General features: G+C 34.3%; 3 protein-coding genes across 5 annotated transcripts in view; 1 reads left to right on the top strand and 2 right to left on the bottom strand.

Moving 5' to 3' along the window:
- Positions 1-20,862, top strand: part of LOC106139895 (uncharacterized) — a 112,878-nt gene that overhangs the window by 81,398 nt on the left and 10,618 nt on the right. The gene's annotated exons all lie outside the window — the stretch shown is intronic.
- Positions 5,168-6,757, bottom strand: LOC106141424 (piggyBac transposable element-derived protein 4). The gene has a single exon (XM_013343078.2). The coding sequence runs from the start codon at positions 6,755-6,757 to the stop codon at positions 5,168-5,170; it is 1,590 nt and encodes a 529-aa protein (XP_013198532.2).
- Positions 7,995-13,211, bottom strand: LOC132902424 (uncharacterized). The gene has a single exon (XM_060947402.1). The coding sequence runs from the start codon at positions 13,209-13,211 to the stop codon at positions 7,995-7,997; it is 5,217 nt and encodes a 1,738-aa protein (XP_060803385.1).

The following is a 20,862-nucleotide window of genomic DNA, read 5'->3' on the forward strand; positions in this document are numbered from 1 at the left end:
ACAATAAGTCAAAACAATCGACTTTAAATCGGTAGACCAGTTCTGCCGGTTTAACATTACTACTACCGCTACGTAACAATGAGTCTTAAGTGACGTACAAAACTTCCTTGAAAACTAGTTAATAAATTATAAAAGTGGATTAATTTCTCTGATGCTAACCAATGTTCCTACGGCCAGGAAAAACCCAAATCAAGGAGCGGTCATAGTTCTCTGACCTACCAGTGGGTAGGTAGTAGTTCTAAAAGTGTTTAGATGGTAATCATAAAAACGAATCTTTTTTCTTCAAACGCCAAGGTGACGCATGATATGTTTACAAATAAATAAATCGAGAAATTAAAAATTCATTTAGGATTGCAAAATAAGTGTTAGAAATTTTAAATTGAAATGAGTGGGTAGTCATGTATTTGAATTACTTTTTAGTTCTGCTGTGAAGAGTTAAGAAACTTTATACCGTGGGGTGGCGGCTGCAACAAGTTTCTCTGTACACTTTGTCTGAACTTGTTTTGTAAATTGAATGTAGTTTACTGTATTTTAAAAATAAAATACCAAGTTATTTGGAAACTATCTATTTAACGTTATTGTTTTATTTTTAATAGTGGTGTAGTTAAATTTAGGATCAATCTAGTGTCAAAGATAAGAAAAACAATGTTAAGTTTTCTTCTAGCCTTTGAAATTTTTGTATGATACAAAAACGGATCGCTACTTAGTCCTTATTTCGATACTAAACAAAATTAGCACAATTTCAAAATATAATAAATAAACGAATTAATTTTCTACGCGATGTATTCTCTATAACGAGAGTTTTGAACGGCAAGTTCGCATTCAAAATTAAGAAACACTCTTACTGTAATGAACGGACCGGGACGCCATTAAAATAGCAGGTCATAAATAATTCAACCGTTGGTTTGGCGTCGTTTCAAGACATTTCCACATTAAATTTCATGAGAGCTTCATTTTTCCGAGGAACGTGCGATCGTGCGAGTTCTGTGCGAACAAACTGAAACTATGTCATGCGTAATTGACCGTTGTGTACGCGACTGTACGCCAAATTTTTGTATTCGACAAGTATTCGAACGTTCCCCTGTGAACAAATTGGCAAAGTATTTGTGAAGGAAAATTCGTGGAGATGGTAAATGTATTTTCCGAAATAAGGATATTTTATACTCAGTTATCATGAAGTAGGAAAAATATGTACACACAAATCAATGATAATTTTCTACAGTATTTATTTCCATTTATTTGTTTTCGTGCTAAAGCTACAAAAATTCTAGTAAAAATAAGAATTAAAAATGTTCTTAAAGAAGTTCAATAAGAGAAAAACAACATAAATAAAAAGTGGTAAAATACTAAGTGGTTTACAGAATCACGCTATCTTTAAGATCGACTTTAATACTAGTCATATATGGAATAACAATGGAAGACATTCACAATGCCCAGAGTATTTCCAGTCGTGGTTGCGTTCTATAAATACGTATACTAAGCGAACACACACAGACCCTGTGAGAGGTCTATAGTACTCGTATTAGTATTAGTTTGTAGTAGGTATGACAATACACTAAAATCTTTCTCTCTGTACGGTCTACTGGACTGATCTAACGAAGTGGTGAGAAAAATATCGGTTATCGGATTTGAGGCCGGTCATATCCTTAGTTTTAAGTCCATCGTCTTACATATCAACAATCTTATGTTTCGAATTTCAAGCAAGTGATACCAGGTTTGAAGCCCTTTGAAGGTTTAACATAAACGCCTGTATACTAAACACAATAATGTCAGTACGTACAATAAACAAGGAACTAAACCTACCATTCTCCAGGCTGACGCGACCCACGCATTTTAAAGTATTTGTCTTTAATCTTAAAGCTATTGAGAAAAGAGACTTCATGTCATACGTACTTTGGAATCAAAAATAAGTTATATGAAGATAGTTTGTATGTTTATAATATCTTGCATGCATTGCGCCGAAACTTACTCATTTACAAGAAATAGTACATAGTTATAAAATAAATTAATCACTTGCAATGGCGGACTTATACCATCTCTTCCAGTCAACCAACAGTCAACAAAAAGTATTTACTTCTTCAAAAAAATAATTCGGTCTTTCTAATTTATATGGAAATAAATACGGAAATTGATATACTGAAGATTACTGGGGTGGCAAGAACATGGACAATCAATCATAGACATATCAGAATTTGAAGTTGACATAAAGTAGATGAGGGAATGATTGATGCGTAGACCATTTCGAAAGCCAGTAGCCATACTGCAGCTAATCGTGATTGTATATAGTAAATTATAACGAAAATTAAATTACAATCCCGGTGATTAGTTATGCATAATATCCGACAATGGATCAAATCGCCTCAATCGGAATAATATTAATTGCATAAATTGCATAATGGTATTATCTTAAATGCTTAGTTAATAAATGTCAGAGCTAAAATAATATTCTATTTCGTCCTCCTTTCATAAATGCCTAAATATATTCGTCTTTAAGTTTGTCTGAAAAGAAAACAAAGAAAATTACATTCCAATTTTAAAAGGTCATAATTAAGACGTCTCTCCTTTGAAAACACTGACTGTCTTTAGCTATTAATATTTCAGCTGCTTATTTTAGAATCAATCGTTTTCTGTCTGTCCCTCTATCTACTTGTCTGTCACCGACCTGTAACTTTGTAGACATTTGACGGAACATAAAAGGAATATGGACATTGTTTGTATAGTTTAAAATATCCCTGGAAGACCACCAAGGATTCAAACATTAATTATACATAAGTGGGGTTGTCGACCTCCTTATTACGTAGTTAGGACCTGAATATCTCAGTTTTTGGAGGAATATATGACCAAATTTCTACAAGGACTACGTACTTATAAAGGCAAACTGACAGATTACCACCACTACCACCATAAACTGTATTAAAAATGCACCTCTAATTGATCTTTTGGTAACGAAAAAAGTAGTCTAAAAATACCCATACAGTCTCTAGTCTAATATCAAGGTTACCTGAAAATGCTGAATTCAGGTAAACCGCTCAAGAAACCCTTTTCATGAAAGCCTTCTCCTGCAATGGACGTCATGAGAATAATGACTGAAAAGTGACGGTGCCTACACAGAAAATAACTCCACATAGCAGACACATTTACAGTGTTGTTAAAAAGTGTAGAAAAACTAACGTTCATTAGTCAGGTGACTTGCAGCGAGTGGAAATATTACGATAATGGATATTGTATGAGCTTCGGCAGACTTTATCACTTTTACGCTTGTCACCCCTACCCCATATATCACATCTAAAAGTCGGAAAAATCTGTGACTGGCTGGCGAAAGAATTTTTTTCATGCACTATATCTCAGTATTGACCAAAAGTCTTTTTTCTCTCCTTCCAGACAACACAATCCACTGCGTTCTTCGTGCATTCCTTATAAATGCCCGCAAATCATCCGACCAAAGAAACACACACACATACGCATTGTTGTTACAAATTTGTTTCTATATTTGTCCGCTTAACGAAATCAGTTTAGACTAACACGGCATATGATATGTCGCACTGAGCCGAAACCTTACAGGGAACGGTAAATAAGTTACGAGTTTCCGTGTTAATCCCAAAAGGGTCATAATTATGTTAGGACTGTTAGGTGCCATTTCACTTTGTATATTTGGTTGGGCACACCTTTTTGTTCGAATTATATTCAAGATAAAGTAGCTACTGCCTTATTATAAATGTTAAAGTTTGCTTTTTAATATCTGTCTATTTAAGTACCTATTTTTAATACTTAATTATGTCCTTTACAGCTACAACAAGTCGTAAAAATATATTTTTAAAAGTGTTAATATTGTGATAATATTGTAAAAGAAAAGAAAAAGTTGGTACGGCAGTGTCGCTTATTTGCTCGACCGGGCAAACTTGGCCATGCCCCTTGATAATGTGATATTTCGACTATAAATAACTATGCATATTTTGTTGACTTTTTATTCTTTACGTTTGATAAAATGGCCGCATTCTTTACTGGCTCATTTTTGCCAAATTTACAGCTTATTATCAAAAACAATTTCCTCTTAGAAGGTGATCTAATTTGCTTATTACGTTAAGTACCGTCATCGCGTTAATACAATTTACCCTCAGTTAACTGCACAGTCAACAGAAGTGTAAGGTAATGCACATGCCACTCTATGTCATGGTAATAGTGCTGAAATTAAAATGAATATTTCCTACTAGCTTTCGTCCGCAGCTATGCCCGCGTCATACTGAAATTCCCGTTTTAGTTAATTATCGACAAATACCTACTTTACTTATGTCATTCCCCAAGATCTAATCTAATCTAATATTTTGTTCGTCCAATACACCTGTTTCACCAGTTCTCGAAACTTTTTAAGGTGTAAATTATTTGTAGGTACCATGTTCCCTCAAAATCTCTTCAGTGATTTAACTATGAGGTACTACTTCTACTAGGTAACTAACAAATGTCTCCCGATTTTATTATTTAAAATGGGAAAGTTGGTATGGGATGTGCCGTTGACCACATAGAACTGTCAACACATGACACACATCCTTTGAAGTTTAATTTGTTACGTCAAAAGAGGCGAACTGATTAAATAATTTACGTACAAAGGTCCAAGCCCACGTTAAGTTGAGTGTATTCATTAGTACAGGTGACTTGCAATGTGGGATCGTATATCATTGGCCACTCCCTTTGAAATAGGGTTGTAACAAGTTGCGACATTTATAGTTAAGCAGTGACATTGAGTACATAGCTAAACCTTTTACAACTATAAATTTTCTTTACTTTGTGGAGTTTTTGAGATACAATGTTTTCTACCCACTAACAATAAAAGGGATGGGAAAAATGTTTGACGTTGTTTATGGTGAAATGTTTGAACTGGAAAAATGAAATTGATATTTGTGGTTAAGAAATTCAATGTTGGTATATTTGCACTGATTATCACAATTATTGGTTAGATAAAAATTAACTAAGACAGGATTTAATTCTTAACCCTAGAACCGTACCCATACTAAAATTAAATTAACGGTACCCTGGGGTACTGCTGTACCCCAATTAAAAAAACGCTATTTACGAAAAAATTATTAACTTTTATTAAAAATCAATTTGCTTAATCTTATTTAACATTAATTTCAGTCTCATTGTTAACAATTTAAGGCTAATAATTAGGAACTTACAGACAATTTTGGCATATTTTGCTTTGGTGGTCATTACAAATAAAAAGTTTGCACTTGGTGCATTGTACGCGAGATTTACGATCTTTTGACCTTGGGCAGAAGTAACACCTTCCAGATTTCGGAGCTGAAGAGGTTTCCGTAACTATTGGTCGTTGTTTGCCCAGAATATCTCCGATACTAATCTGTAGGGACTTCGGCAAAGTTCGGTACATAAATCTCTCTTCTAGGTGAGGTTTTATGAGATCAAAAGCCAGATTCTTCAGGTAAGTGCGTCTATCTTTAAAAATTTGTTTATTAGCAGCATTGGATGAACGCAGTAATATCATAGAATTAATCCCCACAATATTTAGAATTCCATAGAACACACAAAGGCTCCAGCGGCGAGTTTTACGCGATACACTGTAGGTATGACAAAGTTGATCAAAAGTATCAACTCCGCCCTTTGTTTCGTTATAAAAACTTATTATTTCTGGCAAATTCACAGACTTATCTTTATCAGGTTCGTTATGCATGGTGGATAACATGAGAACGTTTTTCTTTTTTGATTTGCTAAGCTTTGGTGGAATATATGAAAGCAAGGTAAGTTCTTCATGAAATGCAAATACTGAAGTATTCAAGGGGCGGTCTTTAGTTTCAATGAAATTAATAGGTATTTCGGTTTTATTTTTTTTTAATGTCCCAACTGTAGTTACTTTTTTGGATAGCAATTTTTGAGCTGTAGGTATGGAGGTGAACCAGTTATCATATGTTATGTTTCTGTTGGTGCCATGAATACTAGTCGACAGCTCAAGCGCATAATACTCTGCAACGGGTATCCCTCTAGGAGTTGAATCTTTGCCGGTATATATAATGCTATTTATCATGTAATATGTTTTAGCATCACAAAACATCAACAGCTTTATCCCATATTTGTCTGGTTTAGACGGGATATACATGCGAAATGGGCATCTACCTCTGAAGCCGAGCAATTGCTCGTCGATTGTAGTGCAGTCACAAGGGGAATACAGCTTCTTTGAAGTCTCAACTATATGGTCAAATAATTCTTTTATCGGAGCCAATTTACTTTGCTGTCTTCTCTCAGCTCTTGTCAATCGATCATCAAACCGAAGGCAATTAGTTAAAAATTCAAATCTCTTCTCACTCATTGTTGACCTAAAATAACTGATACCTGTATTCTTATCAAATATTTCTTTGACGGTTAAATGGTTAATTTTCAGCACACCAGCTAAATAATATAGACCAAACAGGGCTTTCAACTCTGTTATTGAGGTATCACGAACAAATGAAGGTCGCGTGCTGGACGGAACAAAATCATTCTCCTCTGGTTCGGTTGGCCTATCTGATTTATATTTCTTACGCTGCTCAGAAATCTCTTGATTAGTGTTAGACACTAAACTCTCCAAAACTTCATTTGTTAGAAACAATTGCCAACTCTCCAATGCAGAAGTAATAAATCTCGCAGGACCTTTGTTACCTGGGGGATGGAATATTATATTCCTCTGGGGTGTACGAGAAGAACGAGGATGAGATCCATACCAAACAAATTTATCACAGTTTCTCTGAGTTTTTCGACCTCTACCATGCATAACATCTGGAGCACTAAGAACAGTAATTGGCGAACCTGTAGAACTTACTCGCGAAGCTTCTTCAAGTTCTTCTCCCGAATCCTGAAGTGATTCTATCTCATTATCATCACCTGCAGTTTGCGCGATCTCTACATCCTGCTCCAAGCGGAAGTCTTCAATAATTTCATCTTGTTCGTCTTCTGACGCCTCGCCCAAAACCAGGTCGTCTTCATCTTCCTCCTCCAAAAGAATATCTTGTATTTCGTTATCATTCAAATTACGCCGTGAAGTCATCTAAAAAATACAGTAAATAAAAACATAAAATTAGTATCGAATCAAATACCTGCCAAAAAGATAAAAAAAACCTTCGTTAGCTAACTACTTTTTTTGTAAAATTATGTATACACAGTTATAACACACCCTTTTATTAAATTCATGTTAAAAAAGCAACATATAGATACAATAAATCGAAATAAAAAAATAAATATTTGTTTGTAAATACTTACGTTGATCGTACCCTGGGGTGATGGTGTACCCCACACGCGGCGTGCCACGTCTACTCGGAAACAGGACTGCCGCCCGACTGAGGTATCGCCGCATCTCCCCGCCCCCCGTAAATACACCGGCGCCCAGAGCAAAGCGTCGAATAGCAAAAAAGTTAGAAAAGATTTTAATTATTTTTTTTCATTTGTACCCCAGGGTACGGTTCTAGGGTTAAAAACATGCACTCATTAAATTTGTTTTGTTTAGATGTCAAAAAAATTCGAATTTTTTCACTAGCATTCCATCAAATAAAAAATAAAGTATTGTTTTTATAACTGGCCAGCACTTGGCTAGCAACAAACAAATAGTAACACAAAGAGGTTGAATGTTTGAAAATGAAATTCATAGAAGTTTGAACATACCGCCCGCCAAGGACATCTATTGCAAGATGGCCTTAGAAGACGTCTGCCATGAAACTTCGAAATTGGTAACATTGGTTTATACACTAATATTTAATAGAAGGTTGAAATCATTTCAAAACATTACAACTAAACCTAGTTGATAATTAATAAACTAAAATGAAAACAATTAGTAATACCTTTCTGTAAAATCAAGATATAAATATAACATAACTTCTTATTTCACTTAATGAATAAACAACAAATTAAACTAAAAATACATTATGCAAGCATTTGAATTATCATTGCGTACATTCTTGAACAAAAAAAAATAATTAATTTGTATTTGTGACAATGTAGGAATCATATTTGTATTTCTAATCCGTAACAGGCAAGATACATAGCTTCGAAACTGGACGTTTTATAATAGAAGATTTGGTGCGTATAGAAACTACACGAGTTACAAGGTCAGCTCCAGGGTGAGTTTCGACTACTCGACCTAATAACCACTGACTTGGAGGGAGATTGTCCTCTTTAATAAGAACTACATCATTGAGTTTAGGCGCGGGTATTTGTTTAGTCCATTTATATCTCTGCATTAATGTTGTGAGATATTCATTTGACCAGCGTTGCCAAAAACTTTGCAACATCCTTTGAATTAATTGCCATCTTGTTAAAGAGCTTACTTTTGATCTTTCGAAATTAAAATCAGGTACCGACAACAATGGCTCACCTACTAGAAAATGACCTGGAGTCAACGCAGTTGGTTCAGATGGATCTGTATTGTTAAGAAATGTCATAGGACGTGAATTCAAGCAAGCTTCTATTTGACACAAAAGTGTACTCATCTCTTCAAACGTTAAAGTCGAATCTCCTAGTATTCTCTTCAAATGATATTTAGTAGATTTGACCGCACTTTCCCATAATCCCCCAAAATTAGGTGCATGGGGTGGTATATAGTGCCATTCTGTACCATTCGTTTCTACATGTGACGCTATTGATTGCTGAATATTCCGTAATTTATCTAGTTCTTTTGATGCTCCTACAAATGTTGTACCATTGTCACTAAATACCTTTAAGCAATGACCTCTTCGTGCTACAAATCTGCGAAATGCCGCTAAAAATGCTTCTGTAGTCATATCGCTGACTATTTCCAAGTGAGTAGCACGAGTAACCATGCATACAAACACGCAAATATAACCTTTGTATGATTTATTACCTCTTCCTTTAGAAACTCTTATATTGATAGGTCCAGCGTAATCTAACCCACTATGAATAAATGGTCTTGCTGGAGAACATCGTACAGATGGAAGCGATCCCATGAGTGGAGTTTTTATATTTGCTCTATACCTTATGCATCGTACACATTTATGGACATGATTTTTGACAAGACTTCTAGCCCCAATTATCCAATATCCCGTTCTCAAATAATTTAACATCAACTGGGGTCCGCCGTGTAAAGTTTTGTTGTGTGCATCAGCTATAATTAATTTGGTCAAAGGAGAAGAGTGAGGAAGCACTATAGGATGTTTTGTATCTTCTTCCAATTGAGATTGTTGTAATCTGCCACTCACCCTTATGATTTCATCTTCATCTAAATACGGGCACAATGATTTTAATTTTCCGGATTTAATCTCACTATTATGAGACTGTTTTGTTAAGTGATTGTACTCTTCTGGAAATTCTTCTCGTTGAGCTAGTTTAAGGCAACACTTTAAGGCTTGATCCAATTCTGTCTTATGTATATAATGGTTTTGCGTTCTATTATTTTTTAAAAATCGTCTACAATAAGATACAACTCTTAATAACTGTGAGAGGGAAGAAAATCTCGAAAGAAAAGATTCTGTCGTAACAATTGCAATGTGTACGTTTACATTTTCTTCTACATGTGTATCCAAATCTATTGGCCGTTTGTATTCTATCATACTATTTTGTAAAAATGAAGGACCGGATATCCAAAGCATACATTCTGATAATAAAGCCGGTTGAACTCCTCTGGATGCACAATCAGCGGGATTGTCCTTTGAAGACACATGATGCCAATGAGATGAATCTATCAGATTCAATATTTCTGAAACCCTATTGGCTACAAATGTCTTCCATCTACTTGGGTGACTATTCAACCATGAAAGCACTATTGTAGAGTCTGTCCATGCTTTGACCTTACTCTTTTCAATATGTAAGACTTCGGTTGTCTCGTATAATAATTTGGCAAGTAACACGGCGCCGCATAGTTCCAAACGCGGGATACTCACTTGTTTTACTGGGGCAACACGTGTTTTAGCAACAAGTAACGAAGTTTTGACGTTTCCAGTACTATCAAGAACTCTAATATATATTACAGCTGCATATGCTAATTTCGACGCATCACAAAATCCATGAAGCTCTACATTAGAGCTATCAGTTGCGGTACCAATCCATCGAGGGATGTGGACCTTTGAAACTTGTTGTAATTCTTCACGGTATGTTTCCCATTCTTTCAATAATTTTGTGGAAAGAACTTCATCCCATCCTATTCCAGATAACCAAAGCTTTTGGATAAATATTTTTGCTAAAATTACAGCAGGAGCGATCCAGCCCAAAGGATCAAATAAACGCGCTATATCGGATAGGACAGATCTTTTTGTTGCAGGTCCTGATAATGCCGGGAGGTGAACCAAATATCGGAAATAGTCCTTATCACAATTCCAGGTAAGCCCCAGTATTTTTATTGTGTCATCTAAAGTAATATGTATGTCATCACTTGTACTTGTGTCTACGTTTTCATTTTCCTTCCATTCTCTTTTTTCTTCCGCCTCACACTTTTCTATTTGCTTCTGTAGATCTTTATCGTTACTTTTCCATTTCTGTAACTGAAATCCTCCTTTTTTTAATAATTGTGTTAGTTGTGTGTATAGTTCTATACCGTCTTGAACTGTTGAACAACCTGACATCAGATCGTCCATATAAAAATTGTTTAAGACATTATCTGCAGCTATAGGATAATGCTTACCTTCATCATAAGCTAATTGATGCATGGCTCGTACTGCTAGAAAAGGTGCGGAAGCTGTTCCAAATGTCACCGTTACCAACTCATAGTCCTTTATTTCATCTTCAGGTTTATTGCGCCATACAATTCTTTGAAATATAGCATCATTTTCATTGATCCTTACTTGACGATACATTTTAATAATATCTGCTACTACTGCAATGGGATGTAATCGCCATCTCATAATAATATGACGCAGATCAGCTTGTAGAGTTGGTCCAACCATGAGAGTATCATTCAAAGAAACTCCTTTATTATTTGGGCTTGACGCATTGAAAACTACACGTACTTTTGAAGTAGATTTGTCATTTCTTACTACAGCGTGGTGTGGCAAATATACAGCGAATTCCGTCATATCATCAGTTTCCTTAACAGGTCTCATATGGTCTAATTTAAGGTATTCATTTATTACTTCAGTGTATTTGTTTTTCAAGTCGTTGTCCTTGTCTAATTTCTTCTCTAATGCTTCTAGCCTTTTTATCGCAATGTGTCTAGAATTGCCTCCGGTGCAAAATGGTTCTTCAGTTTTGAATGGTAGACTTACCACGTATCTTCCTAACTCTGTTCTTGTAGTTGTAGCTCTAAAAAATTCTTCACATCGTTGTTCTTCCTCAGTTGGTAACTTACTTAATCGAGGTTGTTGTTCTTCAATTTCCCAAAATTTCTTTAGTATTTCATCATCATTAACCCGAACATGCATAGAGGACATACTAATATTAACAGGTTTGCATTTTCCTGTTGTTTCGACCACGCCCGAAAGAATCCACCCAAGACTTGTGCTTTGTGCTACTAGGTTTCCAATTGGGTTCTTTCTTATACCTTCCTTCAAAATACAGCTAAATATGTCAGCACCCAGTAACATATCTATTCTATTGGGAGTGTTGAACTGCGGATCTGCTAAATTTATACCCTTTATATCTAACCAATCAAGAGATTCTACTTTTGTTTCAGGTAGATATGACGTAATATTATTGAGGACATAAGCGTGTATTTGAATAACAAAATGAGGATCAATACGTGATTGTATATTAGTGATAACCATATGTGTAGCATTTATGGTCTTGGAATTTCCTAAACAAGATATCATTCCTTTAACAGGAATTTTCTTCAAACGTAAGAATTGCACAGCTGATTCAGTTATAAAAGAGGCCTGTGAGCCTTGGTCAATTAAAGCTCTTATCAATTGAAATTCACCTGTCTTTGTTTGTGCCTTTAGCAATGCAGTGGCTAATAACACTTGTTTAGTTTTAATAACTTTAGCAGTAGAAATACATGATGTTATTTGATTAGTACTAGTAGAAAGATTGACTGATTCTACCGGTTGTTTTGTAAGATCTCGTTCTTGCTCTGTAGGAGAGTGTAAAAGTGTGTGATGGCGCTTATTGCAAACTCGACACTTACCAGGATTTTGACAGTTATAACTAGTATGATTGCTTCCTAGACAATTAAAACACATTCTATTTTTTACTACAAAATCGCGTCTAACGTCAATTTCTTGTTGAGCAAACTCGCTACAAAAACACAGTTTATGTTTTTCAGAACAATATTCGCAGAGCATGGTAGAACTATTTGTGGCAATTAGTGCCCTTGGTTGAGTGTGTGAGCCAATGTTATGTTGTACTAATGATCTTTGCTGACCCTTTGGTTCAATAAATTCGAGAGCTCTAAATCGACTTTCTAAAAACCTTGAAAATTGTATAAATGTAGGTAACTCATTATCATTGCAATCTGAGTTAGAAATAGTTAGCTCCCAATGTTTTCGCGTTTCACTATCTAATTTAAAAGTCACTATATGTATGATGATTATATCCCATTGATTAACATCTATGCCTAAGTTACTTAATGCGCTTAAACAGTCAGTGGTTGTGTCAAGCAAGTCTTTTAGAGCTGGAGCCGATTCTGTAAATAAACGTCGTTGTCCAAATAATCTTTTAAGAATACAATTCGCTAAGTAACGCTTATTATTATACCTTTTTTCGAGTTGAGACCAACATTGAGTATAATTGGATGCCGTGATAGGTGTATGACGAATAAGTAACTCCGCTTCACCCGTGAGATGACCTTTTAGGTAGTGCAGTTTTTGTACATCATCCAATGCGGTGTTATTATGGATGAGAGACAAGAACATATCGTGGAACGTTGTCCACTCGGAATATTTTCCGGAAAAAGTAGGAATACAAATTTTAGGCAACTTAGCGCATGATACTAAATTATTTCCTTGGTTGCTGCACAAAGTCGTATTAATATGTGACTCAGCCGAAGAACTTGTAACGCTAAGCTTCTTTAAACATAATTTCATGTGAGCTTTACACTCGATATAAACTTCTTCGGCTTCGTCATACATACCATTCTTAACATATTCTGTATTTACAAATTCAGATAGTTCTGGAATATTATACAATTTATTGTCATTATCCCTAAAAAGCAACCAATCCCGCTCTAAATTATCTAACCGGATTTCGATATACTCGGGTGACAGTCTATCTTTCGGGCATTTTTTAAAATTTATGAAAGCCTTATTTATGGAAGTCATAAGTTTTTTTTGGACATTTATTAAAGCTTCCATTTTGTTACTTAAATAAAACTATACCTATAAATATGTTCAATAAATTCTTCTGATAATGCAGGTACTTTGATGAAACCCTGTTAACGCACTGTTCATGTGTAATTCTAATATTAACTTCTGCCAATAGTTCTCAATAGTCAAAAGTCTAGCTCTAGCGTAGCACTTGGTAAGAATATTATAGAAAATTATTCACTCACATTCACTTTCACTTTATATAACTGCAAATGACTTATCTCTGCTTCTTGTACTCTGCCTGGACGTAGACCACCAGCTTGGAGAGGCAACTTTCTGCTATACGCCGTTCCGCTGCACTGCCTGGTCTTGTCTTCCAATTGTCGCGTCGATTCTCAATCGTAATAGTAATATAGGAAGGTTCTATACATGCATCGCATATGACGGGAAAGTCAAGGGTCTTGTTTTGGGAAAAACACCAAGCTTAAGTAGAATGTAAGTGCTTATAGGAGTAACACGAAAAATATGTACAAAAGCATGCACAAGGAGTACGGAACTTGAGATAAGTTTTATGTACAAGCTATTTAAATGTACAAAAGTAATTCAAAGGGACTGCATAGCTGGAAATGATGTGGCTCGATTAGGACCAATGTTTATGGTGAAATGTTTGAACTGGAAAAATGAAATTGATATTTGTGGTTAAGAAATTCAATGTTGGTATATTTGCACTGATTATCACAATTATTGGTTAGATAAAAATTAACTAAGACAGGATTTAATTCTTAAAAACATGCACTCATTAAATTTGTTTTGTTTAGATGTCAAAAAAATTCGAATTTTTTCACTAGCATTCCATCAAATAAAAAATAAAGTATTGTTTTTATAACTGGCCAGCACTTGGCTAGCAACAAACAAATAGTAACACAAAGAGGTTGAATGTTTGAAAATGAAATTCATAGAAGTTTGAACAGACGTATATTTGTGTTCTGTGGCTACTTGTTGAATCACATGCTTACTGATGAAATTGTATATTTTGTATTTAAATTAAATATTATGTACACTCCTTACTCTAAATTGATCTTAAATTGACAGCGAATTCATTATTTATTTGCCTTTTTCTGAAGGTTGATTTCAGAATCCTTTAATGATAATGACATACCTATTTGATGGCAGGTAAATACAGAAATATGATGATTATTATGTCGAGACATTTTAGCAACAACGTAATAAGGTCTAATTTAAAATAATTGCATAAATCCGACTTGCCTCCAGAGAAAACAAACTCATTTTTGTTTCAAAAATGTGAATATCATTCGAATTCAAGTCATCAATTTTTATTAATTAATGTTTTAGAGTTTTTGCTTGCCCAATTATTTTGAAATAATATTATATATACAAGACACAGACTGACTAATTGACATATTAACCCAGCTCAAGTTGCTGGCTTTGGAGATGAAGTTGGGCATGTAGGTTTCATATGTAGTCTAGGGTGCGCTAAAAAAGATTTCCCGATATTCCCGAGGGAATAAAGCTAAGAGGATTTCGGGTGGAGCCGCGAGCGTACTGTAGGCATAATTATAAATACCGAAATTTTATTTATTTTATTTAACAGCACAGAGCAATTGTTAAAAAATACTGGTTTAAAAACTTCGCAAGGGTTTCACAGAAATACATTTAATTTCATATCAACAGTCATTGTTTCGTTTTACGGGAAAAGCGTTTTTCATTACTTCAATTAATATTTTACGAGTAGCAACCCTGCTACAGACAGACCGACACTCCCTTTTTACAGCCTGTAAACCAAGGCTGAAATCAGTGGGTGCATTTCACTAATTACATTTCACGCTAAACTCCAATGTAGTGTTGTAGGCGATTGTAATAAAATAAATAAAAATAAATGGTTTACGATAAGCTTTGACATCATAGGTCAATCGCATACGGAGTAGACAGAGTCAATACTCATGATTTTCTAAGGCTATGATGCATAAAACTTATAGGTTTTTTTTTATGAAATTCAGATTTAGAGTCTTTTAGTGTCAAATCGCGAGATTAATAGACGTTTAATTGCAATTATAACTTAGATAAATAAAAAAGACAACGCAACAGGCCATAATAAACTGTAAACTTTGACGTAAAGACACTAAAGAATTAAATTAAATCAGTAAAAAACATTAAAATCGACGCAACTGCCGGCTGCTTCTTAGCCAAACAGATATTATACTTTACTCATTACACTCCGTTTTTTGTTTATGAGAAAATATACAAGGATAAATCGTTACATACGTATCAGTTGTTGAAGTATATCGGTCTTCCTTAAAATAAACATAATTATGCTCCTCTCCCAGAGTAGAAGCCAGAAACTACATCTTTTTATTTATATCGGTATTCAGAACCCGGGACCTTATCACCAAACATCCCCGTAGAAAAAAAAAATAACAATGTCCTAATATTTTATAACGAATACATCAATTATCCTTTGTTTACTATTTTGCTACAGTTCAGTAGTGTGTACATATAATTAACGCTTCCATCTAAATAAACAAGAACCTTATCAGCCGAATGAGTACATCAACGATAATGTTGCAATAAAGGCACCCTACACACTATACTGTAATTGAATCGTAAAATATGTTACTACCTGTTTTGTAGTTCCTAGCTACCACCTATTGTTAGGCTAAGGTTTAAGGGGTACTTAAGGATGTAGTTTAACTAAAATAACTGTTCTTTAAATTTTATGTGACAATGATACGATGATTCGACACTTTCTATTACCGGGACCACTCCATCCCTTTCTCATGGATGTCGTAGATGGCGACTAAGGGATACGCTTATAAACTTGGCATTCTTCTTTTAAGCGATGGGCTAGCAACTACTTATTACTTGGATCTCAATTCTATATATGTATATTATTATTACTATTCAAATGTATGTATATTATTCACAATTTCAAAACAATGTTAAACGACCGATTTACTATTTTTATAGTATGATCTAAATTAAAATTTCATAAAAAATCGTTTATTGGTTTAATTTTAATGCATGAGGTTAGGGCACACTGGATTAACTTATGAGTTAATTAAAATATAACATACTTAAACCGTACCATTCTTGCTGTAAAAGATAAATTTTAAATGAATGGGATCACATCGTTTAAATATCAAACAGATGACCGACACATTATCTGCACTCTGATTGATGTCAAAGGTTCGTATCCCGTAACGTGCGGATCGGAAACGCCCTTTATCACCGCCACGCCATTACTGTTTCCCGTATTCAATGTTTTCACATCAATCGAATATGATATAGGTATCGAAACGCCAGGAATGGTAAAATATAAATACAAATATAATCCGAGCTTTTGGAGTAAATTTAATAAAATACTCGTATATTGCGCAGTTTGTGTTATTTTTCTAATCTTACCTGGTAACCCTTAATTTAAGTCGAGTTAAATAACGGCTTCTAAAAACAAAACAGGGTTTTTATGTAAAAATTTGTGCAATAATGAAAAAATTACACTTTTTTAATTTACATTAATGTATTCATAATTAGTATATCACATATATTTTTTAAATGATAACACGTGAAACATATATCATAGGTTTCTTTTTAAAAATTCAACGTCGATAAGCATCACTGTGGGCGTTACACATCACATAACGTTATCAACATATTATTTTCGATATCGTTATCGGCTCATGTAATGCTATTTGCTTGTCAAACAAATCGTTTGGTTTATTTTGCTTTTTTGTGCGAGATAAACAAACATTTGTCATTCGTTTGCCTTTTAATATTTTAATTATGGGATAATTTTTGCGCGGGACTTAACTTTGGTTGAATTTCCTTGAAATACTAACATCTTGTGTTAGTATTTTGGACACTAGAAATTAGCTTGTAAAAACAATATTAATTCCACTATCATTTGTTTTAGACATCATAACAAAATGCGTAAAGAACCCCAAACTGTCTTACCGATGGTTTCAGTATCTTGTTATTTTGCACTTTAATTTAAATATGTAAATTTTATTAGGCATAATACAGGCTGAGGACTCTTGGAATTGCAAATGAATGTGACATTACGTTTTATGGGTTGGTAGCCAATTGGTTGGCTCGTTTCCTCGAGCCGACGCAAATTTTCACTTAGCAATGCTCGATTTTAGCGGTATTTCATCATTTAAGCATTTACTGAAATAACAAGATGTTTACGACAGCGTTTCGGTGGTATTTAGTGGATTCCATCAGTTTAATTTGAAGCTAATCGAATTGAAAGGAAAATACTTCGCAAAGAAATTACGTGCTTATTTATATGCGTTAAATAAATTTATTCTTATTTTAATTGTTTCAAACTAATAAGTATCATCATATCTAAATATTAACCTGCTAGTTAAATGTATTTTTGAATAATTCTTTATTAATAAATCTAAGCCTTAGTGACTTAAAAGACCTTACTAATGTTTTCTTTTTGAAATTACTGCCAATCTTACTAGTCCTTACATTGTTTTTGATCTAGCAAACCCTTTACTATATACCTTTGAAGCGCACGCACCTGCACGCTGACCGTCATAACAATTTCTACGTATTCGACGCTAAAATGGAAGGTCGTCGTAAAGGCTAATTCCATCGTTCACTTCCGAAAATATTCCCTTTTTCGTAGCAAAATGATCCCGACACAAATCCTTAAAAATGTGTTATTGAAAGTCACGGAGACCCGGCCATATTTCCACGATCACCTTGGGATAAAATGCTATCGTAAAATGTCTATAGCTTTATAATGAAACTTGGGATTATTTGATGGCCAAGTATCTATTTCTTATTCATTTAATTTATACTTTAGTTGATATTTTAAATTATTTATAGAAAAGATCCTTATCAATTAAAATTTCACCCTTTGAATTACTTGATTGATTGATTTGGTTCAGTCTTAACGCCATAACGCCAAATTACCACATTACTCAGAACCTACTCATAAAAATTACTTCATAACTAATTATAACAACCTACTTTCGGCTCGTATTCTATATATATCTCGGGACAACACGCCTCCGCTCTAGCGTCTAATTTCAGCAATAAACCAAGTTTACACAGAGGGATAATTGTTAAGATAAAGCACACCTATTCGTTTCTAATGCGCCCTCAGCTTTATACTGAATTTTAATGAACCGACCCCAGATTCCCGTGTGAGATCGTGCGAATGAAGGGAATCATCTGATTCTATTTAAACTTTTGACACAAATTATCACGTTCATTATAAAGTTTAATTACTTTCAATATGAAGCCAATAAAAGATAATTGTTATGTAAAATGAATTCGCCGACTAAGATTATTTATGAATTTAATTTTAAGCTAATCGTTACAAGCATTTTTTCATGCGTGAATTTGGTTAAGTTTTCTGGAAAGCAACAACTAATCACGCGATGCTATCAATCAGAAACAGCAAAAAGTCTAAATCGCGCAAGAAAAGATTTCACGGATATGGAGCATATACATAGGTATACAACCTCCGACACATCATCGTCGGAGCCACGGTTCCCTCGGCATAATACCTAGCCTGGCGGTGGATCTTCTCTTAACGGTGGTGCCGAATCATCACTGCCGCTACAAGTTCTACATCATTGAACTTAATTCTATAATTTTTTTCTTTGATGTAAACTTCGAAATTCATGCTTATCTATATCACAAACATAGATACATCCTTATCTTTTGAGGGGTAGACAGAGCCAACAGTGTTAAAAAAAATTGAAAGGCCACGTTCAGCTGTATGGCTTAATGACGAAATTGAGATTTAAATAGTGACAGGTTGATAGCCTTATATTATTCACATCTTGAATATTTGTATAAAAATCGCTTCACAGATTTTGATAAAATAAGACATGTTACATTCCAATTTAGGGTATTTCCAAAGGAGCAAATCCGAATTCAAAATATAGTAGAAAATTTTCAATTACATAGAGTGATTACCAAACAGCACATGATGATTTTAATAGAACATCAGTGTCCAATTTACGATTGATTGCAATTACTTACAACGCGACAACACATGGGTCCATGCCACAAAAAAAGCCTATTATTAATAATGAATGGACATAGGGGTGCATGTAGAATGAAACACTTATTATTTTATCGTCCTATGATGGATGATGTTTATTGAGTATGGCGGAATACGCGACGCTAGTAGGTAATGTGCGAATTTGACAATGGGTATATAATCACGTTTTTATTTTTTAAGCGTTTAACAGAGCAAGCAGTCTCGAAAAGACTCAAAGGCCACAGTAATGACAGATTACTCACCAATCGCCTAAAATAGGAATCCCAAGTTTATGAGCCTTTCCCAGTCAGTCAAACACTTTTACAACTTGTACAGAAAGAAAAGCAACTGGCACACACTATGTTTTTTCGTCGCTATAAGACCAGCATAGAATAAACTTTAATTACCAGCATGCTATTTTTTCAGAATCATACATAACTGCCTCTTGGATATTTTAAACACAGAACTATGTTAAACAAAATGTTACATATAAGCACATCATTGTAATCTGATGTCTAGGTCTAGTTTAGCGTGCAATGGTATGGACTGTGCAATTATATGTCAATCATCTTCGGCCTTCAAGTAGCCTTTATTTGTTTAATACGAAAAATATAGCGTTTAATCACTGCAGAAAGTAATTTCATTGGACTGTCCGAGAATTTAGACGTTTTGTGATCGTTTTATCGGAAGCTCACAATAAGGAAAAATAAAGCTAAGGTATTTTTTAATTAAAAGAGACATTGTACATCATTGTTTTATTTTCACAACATTAAATTATCACAATAAACTTTGTTTCGGGAATTAGAACACAAGCCTGTATAATATTGGCAATACTCACTTTTTTCAAGCTCAAACTGAACAGGGTCATAAAAAAATGTTTAACTGAACATCTTTATATCAATTTAATGTTAATAATGTATAATAATTTGAAAAATATATGTTCGTTAATAAGAAAAATCATCGAATATAAAAAAGGCATTGATAATATTCATGAGATTTGCCAGAAAAGTTAAAAAATAATTATTAAATGTTTTCTTAACTGCTTTATGGCGCGTTAATAAACCAAATTAAGTCGTATTAAAAAAGGTCCGGTTATAAATTTCAATGCAATTACAAAAGTATTAGGACCATTGCGTGATTTTTACACCCTCATAATATATTCTAAAACTACAGACGAGGGTGGAAAGATAGAGGGGAGAATGTGCTGATATCATGCGGCGCGTCAAAATTATTTTTGTTGGTTTTACTGTATTTACTTTGTAACTTTGTAAACGGAAAAATCATATTAGTATGTCTTTTCAATCATGGAACACTAAGCGTCTGCTCGGTCGTCAGCTACATGTGTATTTACAATACATAAATATACTCACGTCTATATCAATTGCGAGGTAGACAGAACCTACAGTCTTGAAAAGACTAAAAGACCACGTTCAGCTTAACGAAAGACTTGAGATTCATAAAGTGAGAAGTTGCTAACCTTAGCACTAGTTTCTTTAGTGGCCCAGAAGTACGCTAAGACAGGTTTTCCCAGTTTTTACACGAAGCGACTCCCATCTGACCTCCGTAATCTTTGCAGGGGAACCTAACCCTTGGAACAAGGTTAATAAGCCAGTTATACCTTAATATGTATGTTTCCTCACCGTTAGAGCGGCGTAAGTTAGCACTAAAACTAATGAG

The sequence above is a fragment of the Amyelois transitella genome, chromosome 13, assembly GCF_032362555.1.
Source record: "Amyelois transitella isolate CPQ chromosome 13, ilAmyTran1.1, whole genome shotgun sequence".
NCBI classification, from domain to species: domain Eukaryota; kingdom Metazoa; phylum Arthropoda; class Insecta; order Lepidoptera; family Pyralidae; genus Amyelois; species Amyelois transitella.

Excerpts from the sequence above, each read along its gene's own strand:
- LOC106141424 (XM_013343078.2), bottom strand. The coding sequence starts at position 6,757 with ATGCATGGTAGAGGTCGAAAAACTCAGAGAAACTGTGATAAATTTGTT.
- LOC132902424 (XM_060947402.1), bottom strand. The coding sequence starts at position 13,211 with ATGGAAGCTTTAATAAATGTCCAAAAAAAACTTATGACTTCCATAAAT.